Below are 20,797 nucleotides of genomic sequence, written 5' to 3'. Positions count from 1 at the left end.
CGGTCTAATTGATTTTGCGCGGAATAAGGTTGATGCGATTGCCTAATGTATGAAATCGTAGTAAAGGAAGCAAAATATGGCAGTCATTTGATGATAAATGTAAAACAGACAAAAATTAAAACGTTAAGTACTTGTAACAAAGCACGTAGACATTGAATCAACTTTTTGTTAAACTACATTTTAATAGCATTTCAATAATTAGCTGAATCAAACATTTAAACCACTGAATTCGTAGTGATATATAAAAGGTAGCAAAAAAGTCCACATCAAGCAGGGCAGTGAAATTTTAAGACATTCATTTGGAGTGCAATTAAGATTCTTGTCAGAAGGTCCTGGTACTGGGATATACATTTGTCGATTTTAGGAGTTTGTCCTCAGCTGGTAATCTAGACCAAAATAGAGAGAAAAGTATTACCAAGTGTGACTCATTCTAAGGTTCTACATTATGTATATAGCCTTTACAACATGATGCACTTTGGTAATCCTAGGTGAGATGTTCTAGGGAATCTAATGTAAATGTTAACCTGCTTACCTCCACTCTGTGTGATATAACGAACCCAGGGCAGGGCCTGATAGCCGCTTTTCTCTATGATCTTCATATATCGCACCTGGGGCAGGTATATTAGGTGGATGGGGCGACAAACAGGATAGCAGGTTAATGCCACAACGCATACTGTTTATACAGGATCTAAATAGGCAAGCCAAGTGCACACAGAGCATGTTGAAGCAACAGTGACTAAGCCACTCAGGAGCAGTCAGATGTGTCCCAGAGCAAATAAAGTAAAATAAAGTGTTACTTACACACACACACACACACACACACACACACACACACACACACACACACACACACACACACACACACACACACACACACACACACACACACACACACACACCTGAATCCCCGAGACAGTGAAATAAGGGATCTCAAAGTTGACAGTGATCGGGGGCCGGCCCTCCAGCTCATCATTCTCCACACTTGGGAGCCCGAAGTGAGCCCTCATCAGGAACTCCTTTCCTCCCTGGAAACAGCCCAAAAACAATCCAACAGCTCACTCAAATAGAACCCGTATGTAAATACAGAAATAGGTTAAAAACAAAACGCAGACACAAGGCGAGGCCTTATGTCTTAGTACTTGTAGTCGTTGTCGTGTGTTCATGTGTACAGCGCCTTGGCTCTCCTGAAAAGGCGTTGTTTAAATGTGGATTATTAATATTATTATTATTAATAATAAATAATGCATTGGTTCCTACAGGGAAAGACTTGATGGTCCACACAACCAGGTTCTTCTCGGGGACGTATTTAGCATGGCCGGTGCTCGCTTTGAACTTGGGTGAGTCAGCGTCGCTGGGGACAGGAATCCGCACCTCCACGTTGTTGGCCACAGACTGCTTCTTGAACTGTCCCTTCGCCTAGGACAGGACAGGACAGCATATATGTTGAATGTATTTATTAATGCGTTTTTCTATTTCTAGTTTTGTGTATTTTTCTTCACTACACCGACTTATTAACAAGAACAAACATCCTTGTGTGTGCAACCTGCCGATGAGGTACTTTCTCTCGATTTTGCAAGTTACATTGTTTCATTTCTTACTGTAATGGTTGACACTACCAGGTACTTAATATTTACTACATATTGGAGGGCTGGCTTTAAGTTATCGGAAGAAAACAACACTGTGCTGTTGCATTGTTCCCCTTGCATGCACGTCATCTAAAGATTAAATCAACATACTGGCTCACTTGTTTTGATTAAATTTTTAGCCAACCATAGACGTATATGGCAATAAAGGCAGGTTTATTTCTACCGTTTGCTAGACAGGTGAACAGGATAATTACATTGTGTAATATTACTCTTCAGACACTTGATTAGGTCCTTGTCCTTTCAGTAAATCCGTACCTTGACCATGATCTCCACTCTACTGTGAGAGAACTTCTCTATGACCGACTCTATCCATATGAGTGGCTTCACCTGCACGGAGGAAAAAGACAAACCATTGATACTCAAAATGAGTCAATGAAAATAAAATGTAACATTATTCTATCAATGTGCTCAGTAAACCTATAAAGTCAAGTGATGTAATATTGCAAAATTAAATTATTAGAGATTAAATTATTAGAGTAGTAAATTATTAGAGTATTATAATGTATGACAACCTATTTGCCTTGCTGTCATAATATAAACATAAAATCAACATAAGATTGAAAAACAGCGATTGACTTCTAATAAAATGCAAAGAAGGTATCAACATTGTAATGCACACAACCTGCTCAATACTATCAAAAAATAACTAAATAAATAAATGGGGGGTGAACGGGACTGACGTGTGTGTTGATGCGGTAGGACATGAGCTCCGACTCCCCGTCTGGAGGGATGAAGGAGATGGTGCGGTCACTCTCGAAGCGGGACAGACGGACACACTGGTGGAACTTGACATCCTCCATGGTCACCGTCTTGCCCTTGTCACCTGACACAAATACCAGCAGCCATGTTGGAAGTCACCCGCTTTGGCAAACAGCTTTGTGATAAAGACAGCGAGGCGGCATGACACTCTAATTGGGTTAAAGATGTTCCACACACACACACACACACACACACACACACACACACACACACACACACACACACACACACACACACACACACACACACACACACACACACACACACACACACACACACACACACACCATGTCCACGATAAGATAAACCATGTGATCCTTGGTTTTGCATCCTAGTCATCCTGAAAGGGAGTTTCCTCCCTTCCTAGTTTCTCGAATACGTACGTCCAGTGAGGGCGAAGAGGACCCGGTCATTGAGGCCCAGTCGTAACTCCGGCATGCCGGAGAGCATGGTCTTCAGTTTGATGCTGCCCACAATATCACTGCTCATCACACTCCCATTAGCATTCACCTGGAACAGTAATAACACATAGAATCCATTAGCATTCACCTGGAACAGTCATAACACATAGAACCAACTAGCATTCACCTGGAACAGTAATAACACATAGAATCCATTAGCATTCACCTGGAACAGTCATAACACATAGAAGCCATTAGCATTCACCTGGAACAGTAATAACACATAGAACCCACTAGCATTCACCTGGAACAGTCATAACACATAGAAGCCACTAGCATTCACATATAATAAGGATTATAATAATAATGGTAAGGTTGGAAATGTGGCCCGGACACAGGTGTTAGCACCGCTACTCGTGCTAAGAGTGCCATGGGACCTTCAGTGACCCCTGGAGTAAGGACTGCGGTTTAGGGCTGCAGAGCCAATATTCAAAACAACAGTCAAATGCAACTATCGACTACATGTTACCTTGACAATGCAGAAACAATATGATCAAAGTGCCGCAGAAGAATTTTAGAATTCCAGCTGATGAGAGTCGTTATAAAAATAACATTATAGATAAAAGTTACTAATATCAAATCAATGTTGGTAACTATGGTATAAGTGTAATAAAGAGTCCTCAGGCGAAGCTGAGGATGCCTACCGTACTACTGCCTGAGTACATTACTGTCCAATAACTTGACACCCATAGAACATAAGACCCCAGCCCCATTAACACCCAGAGGTGGTCTATCATTACTACACCCATTACTTTATTATTACTAAAATGGTTTTTCGTAGAAATTTGAATTATGGTGAGGAGAATTTTGAACTTTTTGGATATAAATATACTAAACTAAAAGCGGTAGGGTTTCGCAATATGCCACAATCGAAGTAAGGCTAGATACATAGACGATTGTGCTCTGTAAAAAGACTTGTTTGTTAGAAATGAATGTATTCTTTACATTAATAAAGCGGGATTATAGGTCTGATCCTTTCAGAAAGTTAGTACAGAATTTCCTATCGGTAGTACTGTCGGCGGCAATCGCAGATCCTACCAGTCTAGAACTCGCTAGCTATGGAGCCATCCCACCAGCTTATTGCTAATTACTGCCCCCTGTGACTCGTTGTGTAATTACAGTACCAGAACATTGATGGACTCAATGACGTCGATGAAGACCTCGTTCTTCTTGTACTTGATGCCCTCTGACCTCCAGGACACAGCGTTGGTGACCGTGGTGGGGACCTTACTTTTAGCCACCTCCAGCTTAGTTCCCTCCTGGGTAATGTATCTGCACAAGTTATATGATGGAGCATTGTTCTATCATTTGTGCGCATGTATGTTATGGTGCCTGTATACTAAATGCAGTAGTTTAGTATACAAGCACTGTACATCTAATTGTACCAACGGAACGGATGTGCTGATATAAGACATGCATGATTATTATTATTAATATATCCTTAAGTCATTTATCACTTAAATATCGAACATTTTATAGTTTCACAAAACACAAATATTTAGTTGAGTCTTCTCAGTGTTTCAGAGACACTGAAACCATACTTAAACTTCCATGGTCTCTTCTGGCTTAATGTTAATGTAATTTGCTATTAGTTATTACATGTCATAGGTTTAGAAGATAAATCGATAAACCTCAATAAATCAACAGAATGAAAGGAATGGTTCACGTGTCTTACTCCTGTAGGATCTTGCTGTCCGTGGTCTGGGGGAAGCCGAAGTCCATCAGCTCATCCAGCAGCTCATAGACCACCACAAAGTTGTCCTGGATGCTCTCCTCCTCCAGCTCTTTGAAGTACTCTGTGAACACCTGCCGTTCCCAGATGGACGCACATCAACTACAGGGTGAAGGCTCCTTCTTTGGATAAATCACTCCTTCTTTACATAATTCACCTCTTTTTACATCTCATTTTACATTTTTGATAACATCTTCATAACCATATATAAACATGGAGGTTTTGACCCCCAATTCTAAATAGTCCCCCAACACTCAGTACGTTTACATGCACAGCTTAATCAGATTAAAGCCATAGTTCGACTCTGCTCCGCAATTGGACAACTGCAATTGTCCAGGTATACGCTCCATTGTTCCGACCTCTCGGTCATATGCGGACTCCTCCGGCTGCTCTGCCAGCGGAGGAGTCCGCATACGACCGAGAGGTCGGAGGAATGGAGTGTCAGAGAAATGATATGGACCCGAAGTGAACTGACACCTGTCTGCTGAAACATCGCTTTCTTCCCCATGTTCGTTTCAATCTGGACTTCAGAGAGTAAAAGCCAAAGTTAATTTCCCCCAATTCCTTTTCCCCCAATTCCTTTTTCCCCATGAAGCCAAAGTTAATTTCCCCCAATTCCTTTTCCCCCAATTCCTTTTTCCCCATGGGCGAGATAAACCCCACTAGGAGTATTTACTTGTTGTGGAAGTACCAGAGAGTCTGAGAACCCAACGCAGTCTGTAAGATTCATAATATCAGAGAATACCCCCGTCAGTTCGGCCGCGGCGCAATGAATAAATAAAGATCGTAGTTATTTTACAACCTTGTTGATGAGAAACATTTAGAAAAACATGTACTTTTAATTCAGCCTTGGGTGAAATCGAAGCGTAGCGTGTACTGAATGCATGTTGATAATGATACACTCCTTATAGAGGGTAACTATATTGGCACGACACCGGCTTCCTCCATCTTCTGCGCCAGCTTTTTAAATAAATAGCCTATCTGAAGTGAGTTGACAGCTGTCTACTGAAAACATCTTTCTCACGCTGGAGCAGCCCCTCCGCCACCCAGCCATATACGGCATTCCCCGCCGCGGCGCAATGAATGAATAAAGACGGGAGAAAAAAACGGGAGAAAAAAACATTTATTTTGACAGATGTGCCCGAAGTTACTACTTTACAACCTCGTTGATGACCCACATTTAGAAAAACATGTACTTTTAATTCAGTCTTGGGTGAAATCAAAGCGTAGTGTCTGTGTGCTTCCACCTTTAATGAATGCATGCCATGCGCGCTCCCGCGGCCGAGACACAATTCTTATAGGGGGTAACTACATTCACCGGCTTCCTCCCTCTTCTGCGCCACCTTTTTAAATAAATCGTTTCTCGTTTTCCGACGGCAACAACAACAACAAGACTATCGTCTCCTTCTACTTCTGGCTCACAGCCCCAGGAAAAGATCTCGGGCATGCGCAGAACGCAATTCAACGCATAATCCAATTCGACTCCGTACATGCACGCTTAACTTGACTATGAATCGCATTATCTAGGGGTCTTCAACTATGAGTAACCCAACCTGCATCTTAATAATCTAATCATAGTTGGTAAGCCAATAATTTGACTTTCTTGAGTGTCATGTAAACACACTGACTGTGTTAATCAGCCTTCTCTTTCTGGTCCCGGTTCAGATCTGCAGGTGTCAGATGGGCCTCATAGGGAAAGTGGTCCCGCGGTCCCTTGTGAATACAGTGAATGAGCGCATCATTTCACAGTCCCCCACCAGACTCCTCACTCACACATTGGATGAGACAGAAAAGGACCAACCTCCACCAGCTTGTAAAGGAAGGCGTAGACCAGGGAAGCGTTGGAGTTCTTGTTCGTCGTGGCCACCACTGTGAACTGGCTCAGGTCAATGGGTTACCACGAGGAGCAAGGAACACATGAACATTTCATACCAATATATTACAATATCTCACACACACACACACACACACACACACACACACACACACACACACACACACACACACACACACACACACACACACACACACACACACACACACACACACACACACACATGCACGCAGTTGGCCTCCATGTTTGTAGTTTTGCTCGCCGGTATTTTGGGGTTAGGGTTAAGGATACAGTACAGGTTGCTGTGCTTGACCCACAGGAAGTGGACGCTGCCATGCAGCAGAACTGGGCTCAGAAGTCCATCCTCTTCCTCTTGCATGAGTAAGGGCAGGAAGTGGTCGATCTCGGCCATGTCCACGTCGCCTTTGTAGTTACGGCATATCAACACCTGGGAATGGAGCGTGACATCGCAGGGTCAATGTTGAGATTTAGAGACTTATACTGTTGTGTTGGGTGGGTCACCATCATATATTCATCAGTTGTAGTTACAATTCAACACAATTTAATTTTTAATTATCGTCAAAACAGTTAAAGTACTCTTTATTGCACATTAATCAGAAAAGGCTAGATGAGAAAAACGTGCAAAAACCCCCGCAGATTTCTGGAAGCATAGTCCAGAGGTGTAAAGCCTAGGGTCAGCATTCCTTCTTTAACAATCACGATGAAACGCATGAACTAACGGGAAGAATGGTCGCGGTACCGGTACACCAGAGAGAACCGGTATGCCTATAACCTGACAGCAAACAGCAATTAATTATGTAAATGGTCGTAGATAATTTACAGGGTAAGTTATGTCAATATGGACTCTTGATACATTTCGTAACTTCAAGCTATAAACATGCTTTGGTTTATTTAATTGTCAATCCCAGTATATAGTAATTTCCTGCAGTAGATCAGAGCGGAAGTTCCCCCGGTGTGGTTTGGGACCAGGCCTAAAGGTTGTTTCAGCAGACAGTCGAGCATCATGTTTCCGGAAGTAGAACCCAAATGAAACACCATCGCAGACTCCGATTAATATTTAACGACCACCTTATTAATGTTTAACAACAATAGACACGTCTACAATTAAACTTTTAGAAAAATAGCGTGGGAAATGTCTACAACTTGTTTCTCGGAATAACGTGTCATTGAGTAGCCAACGAAGCCCCTCGACTTTCAATAGCCCCAGCTGAACTTACCTTTCCCTTCAGATCCAGCAGGAACACAGCAGAGACAGACATTGTTCTGTTTAAAAGGCGAACCCAGAAGCCTAAACAACAATGTCAAAAGAAATGCAACTGTGTTCACCAAATGTCTCAAATTCTATGATGTCATTTCTCCGCATAAAAGTGTGTAAAATAGCCTAAAAGGGTGTCATGGAGTCCGCCGTTCCTTTTCCTGGAGATAGTGCTCGACGTCACCAGCCTCAGGTGAAACATTGACAGGTTATGCGCTCACCTGAATCGGGAAAGTGGGCTGCGCTGCTGGAAGTGGCCGCAAGAGCGCAATGTGGATCTATATTCATCATGCAATGATTCTTCTCTACAATGAATTGTCTAGTTTCGCTTTTTTTTTTCAATTTTTTTTACTGAGTCGATCTTACTTTGTTCACCATTTATTTAAGTAGTCATTTAAAATGTATTTTGAAATAAAAAATAATACCTGTGTAGACCTGTGTGCATACTCAAATCTGATGATTCTCTCTGATTTAATAATAAACCTTAGATTACACGGAATTTTCATAATGCAACCCCAGTACCAGAGCAGCCAATATATTCATGAACATGTCAGACCAGTTAAGCATCCGAGGTAGGCTACTCTCATTTCGCTCACTTAACACGAAAAGTTGAAGTATTATGTTTATGGAAATGTTATAGTCCCACCACAGGTCTATTAGGCTATTACCGCTAGAATGGCCTTGAGGTAACTGATTAACCTAAAATCTTAACAAACGATTCCTGTTTTAGAGAAAAGTCACTGCCAACTGTCAACTGTCAAAACTGTAAAAGCTAGACCAACAAACCCCTGCTCTACTCGGTAGCAGTGAGCTGTTAATCCCGGCCCCATGTGCCGGGCAGTGATCCACTGTAATAACATATTCTTCGTTTGCTTTATTTGTCTGCTGATGGTTCGTTCATCGTAAGCGATCGGCATGATCTTGCAATATCTGTCTACCACCTCAGCGGGGCAGCAAAGTGTTCTGCTGAGACGTGTGTGAGCGTTAACGTTGTTCTTAAAACAACATAATAATCAGTAAGATCTTTCCTCACATGTAATGCTCGGAGATACGTAAATACATGAGGTTGATAGGGTCATTAAAAAATATTTGTGTTGGTTTTTTGCAGACACAATTATTGATGCCAAATTGATATAGTGAGTAAAATTAGGAATTTAAACGATTGCAGAAATGTAAACTAAATGAACGACTTCTTGGTTTTCGTGTTAATATTAGCTGCCGCATAATGTTTAATTTTTATCTTGAAGTTCCCTTGGCAAACCAAGTCCAGCAGTATGTAAATAACGTGTTGCTTGCATCTTGTTCCATTGACACGCGTCGTTCCTGCTCTGGTCGCCTCAGTGTGTAGGTCACCCACCGGTCATCCATCATCCGCATCATTAGATTACATAAAGATGGCTTGATTGATCCCGGAAGCTGTTTATTGCAGATGCTCAGCTCAAGCCAGAACCATAAAAGTAAATAGAATAGAATAAACACAACTAGCAATATAAACTCAAGATACAAATGGAAATATTCTAATTATAAATACAACAGGCATCTAACCAAATGCAGAATGTAATAAAATATGTATGCCCTTATATAAACAAAAAATGCAATAAAATGAAACATGTGCCTCACTTGTCATTCCCCAAGACATGAGTCAAGTGGTGCAGAAACACGCCTTCAGATTCCCATAACCCCTGAGAGGCAGTTTTGCAATCATAATACTGCAATAAGGGAAACTACAGAGTCACATTCTAACTGGTATCATTTTATTTGGCTTGTCCCATGTCCTCGATCGCCCCCCCCCCACACACACACACACACACACACACACAGACACACACACACACACACACACACACACACACACACACACACACACACACACACACACACACACACACACACACACACACACCTCCCTCCCCCCCCTCCCTCCCTGCTGAGTTGAGCTGGGTTGCCTGGTCTACCTGTTGGTCTTGTTTTGCTTTTTTTATGTGTCGTCACGCCGACACAGCAAACATTGTGTGGTTGTCCGGGCATCACCTGGACGCGCATGTCTTTTGTCTCCTCATTGTCTCTGAGGACGAGGGCGCCCCGCCCGCCGCACTCACGACGCGGTGTGGGGTGAGGTTGGACCCCGCCCCCTTTGGGACCAAGTTGGCCAATGCCATGGCACTGGCAATATGTAAATCGAGATGAGGTGAATGACCAAACCCCCCCCTCTCTCTCTCTCTCTCTCTCTCTCTCTCTCCACACCAACACACACACAAACATGCAAACACACACACACACACACACACACACACACACACACATTCTCCATCCCTAGGGGCCGGATCTGTATCTGTATTAGTTTCAGGTGTGTGATACCCCCTGGAGGCATGGACAAAGACACACACACACACACACACACACACACACACACACACACAGAGCCATTCGACTGGCTGTTTGTGAAGTGAGTTACAAACACCATGACGACGATGATGATGATGGTGATGAAGATGATGATGATGGTGAAATTGATTGTGAACACTGTGAACTCTGTGGAGCCTCTTTCTCCCTCAGGCTTTTGGTTATCCCTGTGTTGTTTGTGCTACTGTGTGGGCCTCCCTCAGAGGTGGTCGTATCAGAGGTGGTTCAACAGAAGGGACCTCTTTGTTCACATGTCTAAAAGCCGGGCCGTCCAGGGGGAAGGGTCACGCTCACATCTTCAGGCTCCGACGTCGGTCACCTGATCTTCATCACGCCCCGTCACACCATCGTTACCACATGATCTCACTGTGTGTGTGTGTGTGTGTGTGTGTGTGTGTGTGTGTGTGTGTGTGTGTGTGTGTGTGTGTGTGTGTGTGTGGTGGGGGTGGGGGTTTCTGGGTGGAACTCTCAGAGGGGCTGTGTGTGGGGGTGGGATAAGGGAACCAAGGGCAAATACCATGTGAGTAAAAAGAATGAAGTTAGAGTAGGAGAAATGAGGTCCGTCAGGTTCCTGGTATGGAGCTGCCTGGTGAGTGCCTCTGGCCGTTCGAAGCGTCTCGGAGGATGGAATGTGGATCTAGGGGCCGGAATGACAACATTCCACATGTTTTCTCTGCTATGTATGGGGGCTGCTGACTCACACACACATACATACATGCACACACACGCACACACACACACACACACACACACACACACACACACACACACACACACACACACACACACACACACACACACACACACACACAAACATACACAGACACATACACAGACACACACACAGTCTCAATGTTTCCACCTTGCAAGGCCTGTTGGAGGCCAGAGAAGAGTTCTGAAAAAATAAGTACCCCTTTCCATTAGATCTGCAAACAGTAACAGTGTGGCTGGCCTAAATGTTATCTACCGTCAAATGTAAACAGAGGGAGCCATGGTTTAACACTGTCATGCTGGAGGAAGTGTCTGTGTGAAGAGATGAAGAGTTCTTTAGATGCTTGGCAGTCAGATACCATGAAACCATGACCAATGACAGAAGCATCTTAACGCATATGAGCACATGCTATGCATTGCTAACTAAGTGCTATCTATTTTACACATCCTCTGTATGTCTGTGTGTGCACTCATTGCACACCCCTTAACACACATGGACACGCACAAACACACACACTAAAGTGTGTGTGTTTGTGTGTCTAAGGGGGAGGGTAATTCAATATAAATTATTGATGAAGGGTATTATCTTGCGAGAGGTCTCCGATGAGGGAGTGTCCATCAATGTGGAACAGAAGAGAAGAACTGACTCTGTCTTATTGAGGACTTTCAAAGGCACTATATTATGTGTTGCATGTTATATTATGTTACAGGCCTAACGTTAAATATAATATACAAATTTAACATGAAGTCCTCACTGGTCTCCAGTATGAGATGTCGCATTGTAATCACCATCACATATAACATTCATAGCAGTATAATGTTTTATTTTTTGAGAATGAGAGGAAGCAGACAAATAGTAAATAGCCCCCACTTGTCCATGTTTGGTTTTAACGCTGCAGTCTCTAAGCGGACTGAGTGGAGGGTGGTGGGCTTCGCGTTTTTGGACACATCCCAATAAAGCACTTAAAACGGTGAAACACGCCACATTACATCATGCTTTGATCATGCTCAGTGGCGTCACTAGGCTGTTTTATTCGGGCCCGGATCAAATTTAAATAGCCCCGAATCTATTTTTGTTTGAAATGGGCGCAGGTCATGCGCGCATTTTGGACATGCGCGCAGGTCAAAAAAAAAACATGCCCGCGCATGTTGTTTTTTTTGACCTGCGCGCATGTTTTTTTTTTTGACCTGGGCGCATGGTTTTTTTTTGGACATGCGCGAATGGGGTTTTTTTTGGACCTGCGCGCAGGTAAAATAAAACATTTCGCGCAGGTCAATTATTTATTTATTTATTTATTTTTAAATAATTTTATTTATTTATTTTTTAATATAATTTTTAAAAAATTATTTATTTTTATATAATTTTTTTAAATATTTTTTTATATGTATTTTTTATATTATATATTTTTTAATTTTATTTTTTATCATAATTTTTTTAATCATTATTTTAGTGGGTCTGTGTTTTCCTCGGCTCACCATCATTCTCACCTTTTTCACCCCAAACCAGTTTGCATGCCTGACACAGCACAAACATAACAAACATACTTATAACCATGTCTCATATAAAAAAGAAATATGGCCTTGCTTTTTTTTTGCAGAAAAATAAAAAAATGCAAAAACACCAATGATGATTCATAATATTTGTCAATCAGATGCCTCCTATCAACTGTATCAATCATTAAAACAAAGTCCTCATCTTCAATCATTGGGACTGCTAATCCTGTGTGTACAATGCATTTTGCTCTGGCGTCCTCCTTGGTCTGTTGTTGTTCTGGGATGCACTAGCTTTATTTGCACTCAGTGGCCCATCCTTGTCGGAGGCCTTCTGTACCTGTGAGGTAGAATGGAGGGGGGTCCGATTTTTTTGTCTCTCATCCACTCCCGTCTCTCACTCAAACATATGCGCAGACACATCTCCAAGTTGTCTCTATACTATATTTCTGCTCCTTTCTCCCGTCATAAGAGCATTACTGTATGTAACCGTGGCTATCTGTTGCATGGCTTTCCCACTAAGATAGCTTTCTTTATAAAACATTAGTATTCATTTTTAGTGTTTCTCATGTCACAGAAACCACAGTGAATCCTGTGTTTCTGTGCCCCGCTGTGGTGTCGACAGCACAGAGCTCCGGTACCGTTACAGGACAGCGGTGGTTTCTTTCAGCTTGTATTGTATTCCAATTTTAGCGAAAACACACATAACATTAGCTTGAAAGAAAAAAAACTGTTTAGTATGTTTATCTTTGCGTGAATTTCGGGATGACTCGTCTGCCAATGACTTCAAGTTGGTTGTGTTTTAACCGGTGATTGTTGGGCAAAACTGTTTACAAAGGGACACTTGCTTGTGAATGACCTGGGCGCATGGAAGCGCCTGCTAGTTGACCTTCCGGGCGGGATGATCAGTACTTCCCCACATAAAGAGCTTAGTTCTGATTGGATCGCTTCCCAAATCGTCCCGCTTACATTTTCGTCTCGTTTTTATTCGTTAACGAAAGTGTCAAAAGATTTCATCGTAGTTTTTGTCATCCTAAATTGATTTTTATTTAGTTATCGTCTCGTTTTCATCAGACTGTAGACCCCCCCCCCCCACCCCCAATGTTTTCTCAATGGATCACGAATCACACAAGTGGCCAATTTTGTTTAAAAAAATGGCGAATTTCGCCGAAAGAGGACTAGTTTGCATGCCTGTGTGTATAGCCTACGTGTGTGTAAGCGTAGGCTATGTTGTAGTTCCGACCTGCCATGGCACGTCAAAATAGCAACAACAACTGCGCTATCCGCTATAGACCAGGTATTTTTCGGTCAGTGGCACAATTGCATTGGCACATTTTTTAGATCACTAAAATAGCACCAAGTATCATTTGTGCCGGAACACCCTGCTTTTCGCCGACACGCCTCTCCAGGCGCAAGTGTAGTGGTGCCTGGTTGCTGCGGGGAAAAATCAGCTTTGCGCCGGGTGCAAACTAGCAACGACACATGCGTCGGTGTAGAAAGTCAATTGCACCGGGCGCAAGATAGGGCCCTTCTTCTGTTTGGCGCACATGGCTAAATGGCTTGGCAAAAAATAGAACATATTTGTGAATAAATGTTTACAATTCTGAATACTGGACATGGTGAGCTTAAACACATTTAAATGACCATTAGTGACAAAAAAAAAAATAATAATAATAATAATAATAAAAATATATATATATACAGTATATATATATATATATATATATATTTTTTTTTTTTGGCGGAATTTGAGACCCCCTTCAAATTTTGCTTTTGAGGCTTTCAGGGGGTCTCATGGGTTAATCGGGGGGGGGGGGGGGGCCCAGCCCCGGACCCCGCTGTATTTCGCACACTGGTTGGATACTACCAGTATGGAAGTTTCCCCCTGGCAATCCTTTGTTATTACAATTGCACGAGCGTTTCTCTCTTTGTCGTTTGACTGGGCATTTGAATGGGACATTTAAATACTGCTCCTGGTCACGCACAACCACCAAGAGATGGTTGTACCAGCGCTCCAAAAACACCCCATATATTAATAAATAAAAATAAATAAAAAGAGGGATAGGATAACAAGTGACTTGCTTTTATTAAACAAAACAACAACACAAACAAACAAGAATTGACTTGAGCTGCAATCAAAAGCAATGTGCCTCATAGTACCTTTATATTCCTTCAATCCTACACATGTAAAGCACAATGCAGTCAAAGCTCTTTCGTAGATCATTCAAGGCTTTCCAAACAAAGCAAACCATTAAGGAACACGCTCGCTTCGTTACATCCACGCCCACCGCGGACGGTAATGATATCAACACTGCCGTGCTGGAGCTGTCTAATGCAATATATATACAAACTATGCCATGTCCCCATGGCAACGATTGAACCAAAGTTGTATAACTTAGCTGTGGAGCACAGGGATTAGCAAGGTCCGTCTGCACTGACCATCACTCCAGTACGATTATTTACAGACAGACCGCGACGACGAGACAAAGGCAAAACATAAAAATAAATTCAGCATTATACATATGTATATATAAATAAATCTGTCATATTTACATATTTTTATTGTTTTGGATTCTAAATTTCAACAAAATAAAATAGACAATAGATTGAGCACAAAATATTTTTTACAAAACATTTTACAGAAACTATTTACAGTCCCCAAAACAGAAGGAGGCTCTCGCGCCACTCAAAACCACTTTGGTTGACTTCAACAATCGGGCAGAATCTGCATTGTAAACCTTGGCTGAACATCGTCTGCTCACACCAGTACATTAGAACTACTTTCAAAACGGCTTCCACCACGGAAACCTTCATCATAACAGGTTGCACAAAAAATTAAAGTCAAAACTGTCCTCAAGAGAAAATACAACACGGGTTAGAATGTAACTATGGCCATCCCTCGCTGAGGTAGGAACTGCCTAGGTCAGGCCTTTACTAAGGGGAAGATGGTGGGAGGATAGCACTGTGTTGAGGCACATTCAAGAGTACAGCATGGGAAAAGGAGTGTTGTCATCCTAGGTATAGTGATGGTAAGGCACAAGCTAATGTAGGACAGGGCCACACTTTATGGTGCATGGCGCGCAGATGGTGCGATAAGGTAGCCTGGAAATCCAGACCCACATCTAGAAAGCTGTAGGGTCTGGCAACGAGTAATGAAAATGGCCCAACTCGAGTGGAGGCCCCAAGCTTGTATTTGAAAATATCACTGCACGCAATTGGATAACACTACGACCAATCAGAAGAATACAAGGGGTGACGTTTCCAGACCAGCAGAGCTAACCAATAGATAAGACTTGCCGTATCCGATCGGTAAAACAGTAACGCTTTTGGCCCACCTATATCAGATACGCCGATGTGATTGGTTAATGTGCTGGGAGAGGGGCATCAGGGAGGGATTATATTGCTCGTTCCCAAAGTGACTCGCTGAGCAAATTCAAATTGTGCTCATGCGAGAACTCTGGATTTCCAAGGTAGAGATAAGGTGTGTTTGTTCTCAGATAATATAAGGATGATTGATCCCCACAGCGCCTGGTAACAGGGAACACTAGATGTGTGTACCGCCAACATAGAGAAGAATGCAAATTGTCTGTACTCTGTAACAGGTGATATAGGATATGATGATGTGCTAGCAGGTGTTTTTAAATAAGAAACTCAACGCATCGCTGAATGAAATAAAGTAAAATATATAATATATCTACATTGACTTCAAATTGTACAATTTTTTCATTCACTGGCCATTTAGTGGTCGGACAAAATGGCTTCCCGTACTGTCCTTTCTGCTGAGTCATAGTCGAACACAGCTCAAGTATGGCTTTTCTCGTTGAGGCATAAGGATTCGCTACAGGTTTTTTGTGCATTTTTTTCCTCCTGATGATTCTTCTTTCCTTCAGATTTGGACGTGACAGTGCAGAGGGAAAAAAAATGGAAAAAGCCATGGCCAGAACATGGCCGGGGTGGAAGGTCTGTAAGCAGCAGTAGATCACACGTCTTTCGGTAAAACACGACTTTCACTCGTTGTCGTCATCGTCTCTTTGTTATGCTAGGTCCATTTCCTCTGCGCTCACAATTTGCCTCTGAAAAAAAGAGGACATGAAGATTGTTTTTTGTACTTCAACAACAATGAATGTTTGTGGATGAAACAGTCAAATGTAGAAATGCTTTTTGTATCATTAAAACCTTTTCAAAACAATCGTATCGTAAAACAATGGCTCCATCCATCATCTGCAGTGTGATCTCTATCCCCTTGTGAGAAAGTGAAACCTTTCTCACTTCCAGCGACAGGACGGTTCGATTGCTATGCTTGAAATGGTCCCCCCTGACACATGGTATGGCCTAATAGCCTTCATTGGTCCACCTGTGACTAATTAGGTGGCCTATTTAAGGGGTGTAGCATTGTTTGTTTGGGAGGGTAAGGAAGAGGTGGCTTGACGTGAGGCTACTACTTGCACCCTCCTGTTAGGCTAAATGATGCTGTATTTCAGCTAGAAAATTGTTAACAGCTTTTCGTTTTATTCTTTGCAAATGTTCATTTGTATTTTTGGAACCATTGATTTATTTTATGTTTATTTATTGTTCGGTTTGTTTTTGGGAAGTGAATAAAACTTCCCTTTTTGGAATTGCCCTTGTCTCACTCTCCAGTCCAGTTGACCACATCCCGAAGTGGAGTGAGCCGAGAGGTTCATTACCACACCCCTAATGGCTGTTGTAAACAGGCCTTTCTCAGCGGACGTTTCCTTTCAAACATGCTCTCCTTGTGGATTTGTCTTTCAGGACAAAGAACAGCGATTTCTAATTACTTTTGGCTTGTTTTTGGCTTCCGTTTTGTCCCTGACATCTTGGAATTGCTTTGACCTGTCGCCCCTGTCTAGTCGCTAGAGGTCTGGATCACTCTATAGACCAGGCAGCGCTTGGCAGGAGAATCGTAGCTACATCCCTACTAGACTCATAAGTAAGTCCCTAAAGAGCTGAAGAAAAGCCTTCATCGCAGAACCAAATCGAAAGTCTTTAGGGAGGCCTTCATATTGATGCGGTGACGTGAGAAGTCGCGTGTGCTTGTAAAATCTGTCGTACCAATACGTCTTGCTTGTCCTGGGTTAAACATATATAAATAAAGTTGCTGGAAATCCTTCATTTTACCAATCTTGTGGATTGAGCACACATTGGTTGAAACTGAATCTCTCCTTGGTTACAAAGTAATTCACTATATCTCCTGTTGTATTTACTACAGAGGAGAACGAGGGGAGGGCATCGTTTCCAGTACGGTGTCATTCCCTATAAAACGTAAAGGGCGCAGGTCTGTTAGGGGCCGTTCTAACTTGCATATAGAAATCCTTTAGACGTTTGGTACGCGGTGAGATCTCTGATCGTCTCTGGTACGGCGAGTCTACGTCCCTACCGGCTCTAATCAAACCGGACCAATGTTCTCTGTAGCAACATGACTACGGAATGATGCTGGAACGCAGCATTGACAAAGCTGAGCAACAAGACCATTTCAATACTACAATACTTTTTTATTAAAATATATAATACCCCAATGACCTGCAATACCATATACCTTTCCTGTAGTTGCCACTTCTGTACAGTGGGCCGTGAAATGCCATCATGAAGAAATAACATCACAGTGTTTGGGGGGGAGGGGAGGCTGTACCTGGGGATAGACATAGCCGCCGGAGTCGCTGGTGCAGATGTGGACCTCGTCCTCCGTGGTCTTCTGGTACACCGGGTTGTCAAAGTGGATGGTGTTGGTGTTCTTCTTGCGCCACTGTCGCCATAGAAACACCCCCCCGAAGACCAGCAGGCACATCACACCTGTCCAATAGAAACACACAAGGAGAGCAAAGCCACGTTTGGTGAGACCAGTGAACACCATCCATGGAGATAATATATGCAATACTTAATGACACTTCTTTGGTTTGGGGAGGAAATCCAGGTTCAGAAAAATGGAAATTCCTGCCATGGTTTTGTAACAGCCGTGGTCTGTGAAATCTAGGTTCCTTTATGACTGATCACTCACAAAGCACTGAATTTTTTTGCAAAATACCCGAGGTGAGAGAGAGAGAGAGAGAGAGAGAGAGAGAGGCGTAATGGGTTCACAACTTACATATTGGCAGCACGATGAGAAGCGCGCCAGGATGTGAAGACTCGGCCGCCTTCGGCATAGCAGCATATCTGTTGTTCGCTACAAAGGGGGACCACAAAGAGGTTTAACTTCTCCACAAACACTGAATTCATTCTGTCATTTATTCAGACCTTTCAGAGGAAATATAGTGTATTGTGTATTGTGACAACAAAATCACTTACATTCCCTTAAAGAGTAGTGATGGTTGCATTGTTGTTACTTCTAAGACATATAATACTTATATACTTATACTTATAATACTTAAAATGCTATATAAATATGGCAAACAGCCGGGACAGCATTTAAGGGAGGAGACCACATCACATGAAAGAAATACTCCCACTGACAAATATCACTAATACTAATTCCACTCGCAGTAACCCAGTGAGACTTACCTTCAGCTGAGACGAGAGAGGGCGGGGCTGTGGGGGTGGAGGTGGGGGAGGAGGGGGGGGTAGTGGACGGAGATCCAGGCCTCTGGGCAGCTGTGGTAGTGGTAGTGGTGGTGGTGGGTGGAAGGGCAGGTTGTTGAGGTCTGGCCTTAGGGGGGGGCCCTGCAGTAGGCTTGGCTCGAGCAGGAGGAACAGCCATGCCTGGTTTGGGAAACAGATGAGGGGGTAAATTGTTAGCATTCATGGTGGAACTTGGTTGAACAATGGTATACTATTCACCCATTGGTTTGGTTTGAATATTGAAGAAAATTTGGAATGGACAAAGAAAAAATAAATGGCACCATGCAAGTGAAGGGATGAAGTGAATCATAAAAAGATTAATATTTTCTACCAAAATAATATTATATATTGATAGGGGCATGAAATAGTTTCTTAAAGCTGTACTAATATACTTTTGGAGTTGTTACTTAAAAGGTATGGCACAGTTTTGAAGAACTAATCAAAAACATTATGAGAACCACTAGCATTAACTTAACCAAGCACTTTTGTGTCTCCCTTCTAATTTTTGCAAGGCAAAAGCGCTCACCATTTTACATAATGACAAGTTTTACATATCAGAAAACCCTTAAGGGCTTATTCACAGGAAGCCAAGGCAAAGATCTTCCCTACCAGAAGAACATGGTTTACTAGTATTTGACGATGTGCAAGAAACAATGTTATCAAAGGTTATTCAACAAAGGAAACGCTTGCACAACTTATGAACCAATGATTTGCATGTGGGTTTCTCTCTGCATTCTCCACACCTTTCACACACTTCCTCATGTCGGGGGCCAGGGTGGAGTGGTCGGGGCAGGCGCAGGTGTACTTAGCAGAGCGCTGGTTGATCACGGGAGCGGGAAGACAGAGGAACTCACAGCCGCCGTTCATACTGTTACCCTCTCTGCACCAGTTGGTACCTGCACACACACACACACACACGAGGAGATTGAGTGTCGAAGGTCAGCTGATGGTTCCTGTGCCGGGTTCAGCTTAGCCTAGTTTGCACCGAGCCATACCCATGGGCTGCTTGAGGCTGTGGTACAAGACGACGTCTTCGGGCTGGTCCAAGTCCTTCGCCAGCTCGGTGATGTCATTTCCTGTGTGGCGGTTGGCACTGTACACTGCATTGTTGTTGACGTCGGTCCAGTAGACTTTATCCTGTGTAACAGGGATGTGTGTTGGGGGTGGGGGGGGTTAAGCTCACGGTCAATTGAAGGATTAAAACAGATAAGTGCAGTCGACTTACATCCCTGTTCTACACTATGGTCACGGACTACGATCTGGTCGTTCACATGTGATGTTGGTTTTTCCTGCGAGAACACACGAGGACGGCGTACGAACCTCGAAGACGTCCAGAGAAATGGGGTGGGCCAGCTTGTGCGCGTCGTGCATGACCGTGTGGCGCGCCCCGCCGTTCACGTCCACGCTGGACAGCGTGTGCATCTTGGAGTCCACCCAGTACAGACGCTGGTTCACCATGTCTGGAAGACCGAGAACAACAGGACAATGGCATCGTGTCATCTCAACACAGCAGGCCGGTCCCCTCTCCCCCCCACACACACACCCCCCCCCCCCCCCCCCACTTGTTCGGAGTGGTCATTGTGTTCAGGGTTCCAAAGCTTACCCAGAGTGATTCCGTTAGGCCACACAATATTGTCTGTCACCAAGGCAACGCGGCCGGCTCCATTCAAACCGCTCTTTTCAATTTTGGCCTCGGTACCCCAATCGGTCCAGTACATGAAGCTGTGGACACAGACAAACAAACGCTCCCGTTACAAACTGCAGAACACAGCGCTGCCGTCGCAAGAACGGAGCCGGCTGTTGGACTGCTCTCTCAATATGAAACCAGCACTAAACGATCGGGCAGGGGCCGGCCGACGACAAAAACGCAGGTTTTCCAGTCCGTCTGCCCAACACACATAACAACTGTTTGGG

The 20,797-nt window shown here is 43.3% G+C and overlaps 2 protein-coding genes across 2 annotated transcripts; both read right to left on the bottom strand.

Annotated features, from left to right (window-relative positions):
* Positions 1-168: 168 nt before the first annotated feature.
* Positions 169-7,881, bottom strand: ap1m2 (adaptor related protein complex 1 subunit mu 2). Its single transcript, XM_084466245.1, has 12 exons — positions 7,671-7,881; positions 6,724-6,880; positions 6,400-6,467; positions 4,542-4,672; positions 3,991-4,138; positions 2,789-2,915; positions 2,327-2,469; positions 1,902-1,973; positions 1,258-1,416; positions 900-1,025; positions 533-608; positions 169-386 (listed from the first exon to the last, which is right to left on the bottom strand). Exons 1-12 carry the CDS (start codon positions 7,710-7,712, stop codon positions 361-363), a joined length of 1,275 nt encoding a protein of 424 aa, XP_084322371.1. The 5' UTR covers positions 7,713-7,881; the 3' UTR covers positions 169-360.
* Positions 7,882-14,458: 6,577 nt separating this feature from the next.
* On the bottom strand, positions 14,459-20,783 carry LOC311340264 (low-density lipoprotein receptor 1-like). Its single transcript, XM_084465152.1, has 8 exons — positions 20,487-20,783; positions 20,204-20,343; positions 19,879-20,020; positions 19,627-19,779; positions 18,827-19,024; positions 18,414-18,491; positions 17,961-18,121; positions 14,459-16,386 (listed from the first exon to the last, which is right to left on the bottom strand). Exons 1-8 carry the CDS (start codon positions 20,599-20,601, stop codon positions 16,348-16,350), a joined length of 1,026 nt encoding a protein of 341 aa, XP_084321278.1. The 5' UTR covers positions 20,602-20,783; the 3' UTR covers positions 14,459-16,347.
* Between the last annotated feature and the right edge of the window lie 14 nt (positions 20,784-20,797).

This window comes from Micromesistius poutassou, assembly GCF_964030765.1.
Source record: "Micromesistius poutassou genome assembly, chromosome: 3".
NCBI lineage: Eukaryota > Metazoa > Chordata > Actinopteri > Gadiformes > Gadidae > Micromesistius > Micromesistius poutassou.
The sequence above is the reverse complement of the archived record's forward strand: the minus strand, read 5'-3'. Positions and strand labels throughout refer to the sequence as shown.

What these genes read in the sequence shown, in the direction of transcription:
- ap1m2 (XM_084466245.1), bottom strand. Translation starts at nt 7,712, where the DNA reads ATGTCTGTCTCTGCTGTGTTCCTGCTGGATCTGAAGGGAAAG. An exon ending in TGCTGGATCTGAAGGGAAAG is followed by an intron (nt 6,881 to 7,670) that starts GTAAGTTCAGCT and finishes CTCCATTCCCAG; the next exon opens with GTGTTGATATGCCGTAACTA. An exon ending in GAGTGGAGATCATGGTCAAG is followed by an intron (nt 1,417 to 1,901) that starts GTACGGATTTAC and finishes GTCCTGTCCTAG; the next exon opens with GCGAAGGGACAGTTCAAGAA.
- LOC311340264 (XM_084465152.1), bottom strand. Translation starts at nt 20,601, where the DNA reads ATGTACTGGACCGATTGGGGTACCGAGGCCAAAATTGAAAAGAGCGGT. An exon ending in GCCTAACGGAATCACTCTGG is followed by an intron (nt 20,344 to 20,486) that starts GTAAGCTTTGGA and finishes TCGGTCTTCCAG; the next exon opens with ACATGGTGAACCAGCGTCTG. An exon ending in GCGGCTATGTCTATCCCCAG is followed by an intron (nt 16,387 to 17,960) that starts GTACAGCCTCCC and finishes TCTTTTTTTCAG; the next exon opens with AGGCAAATTGTGAGCGCAGA.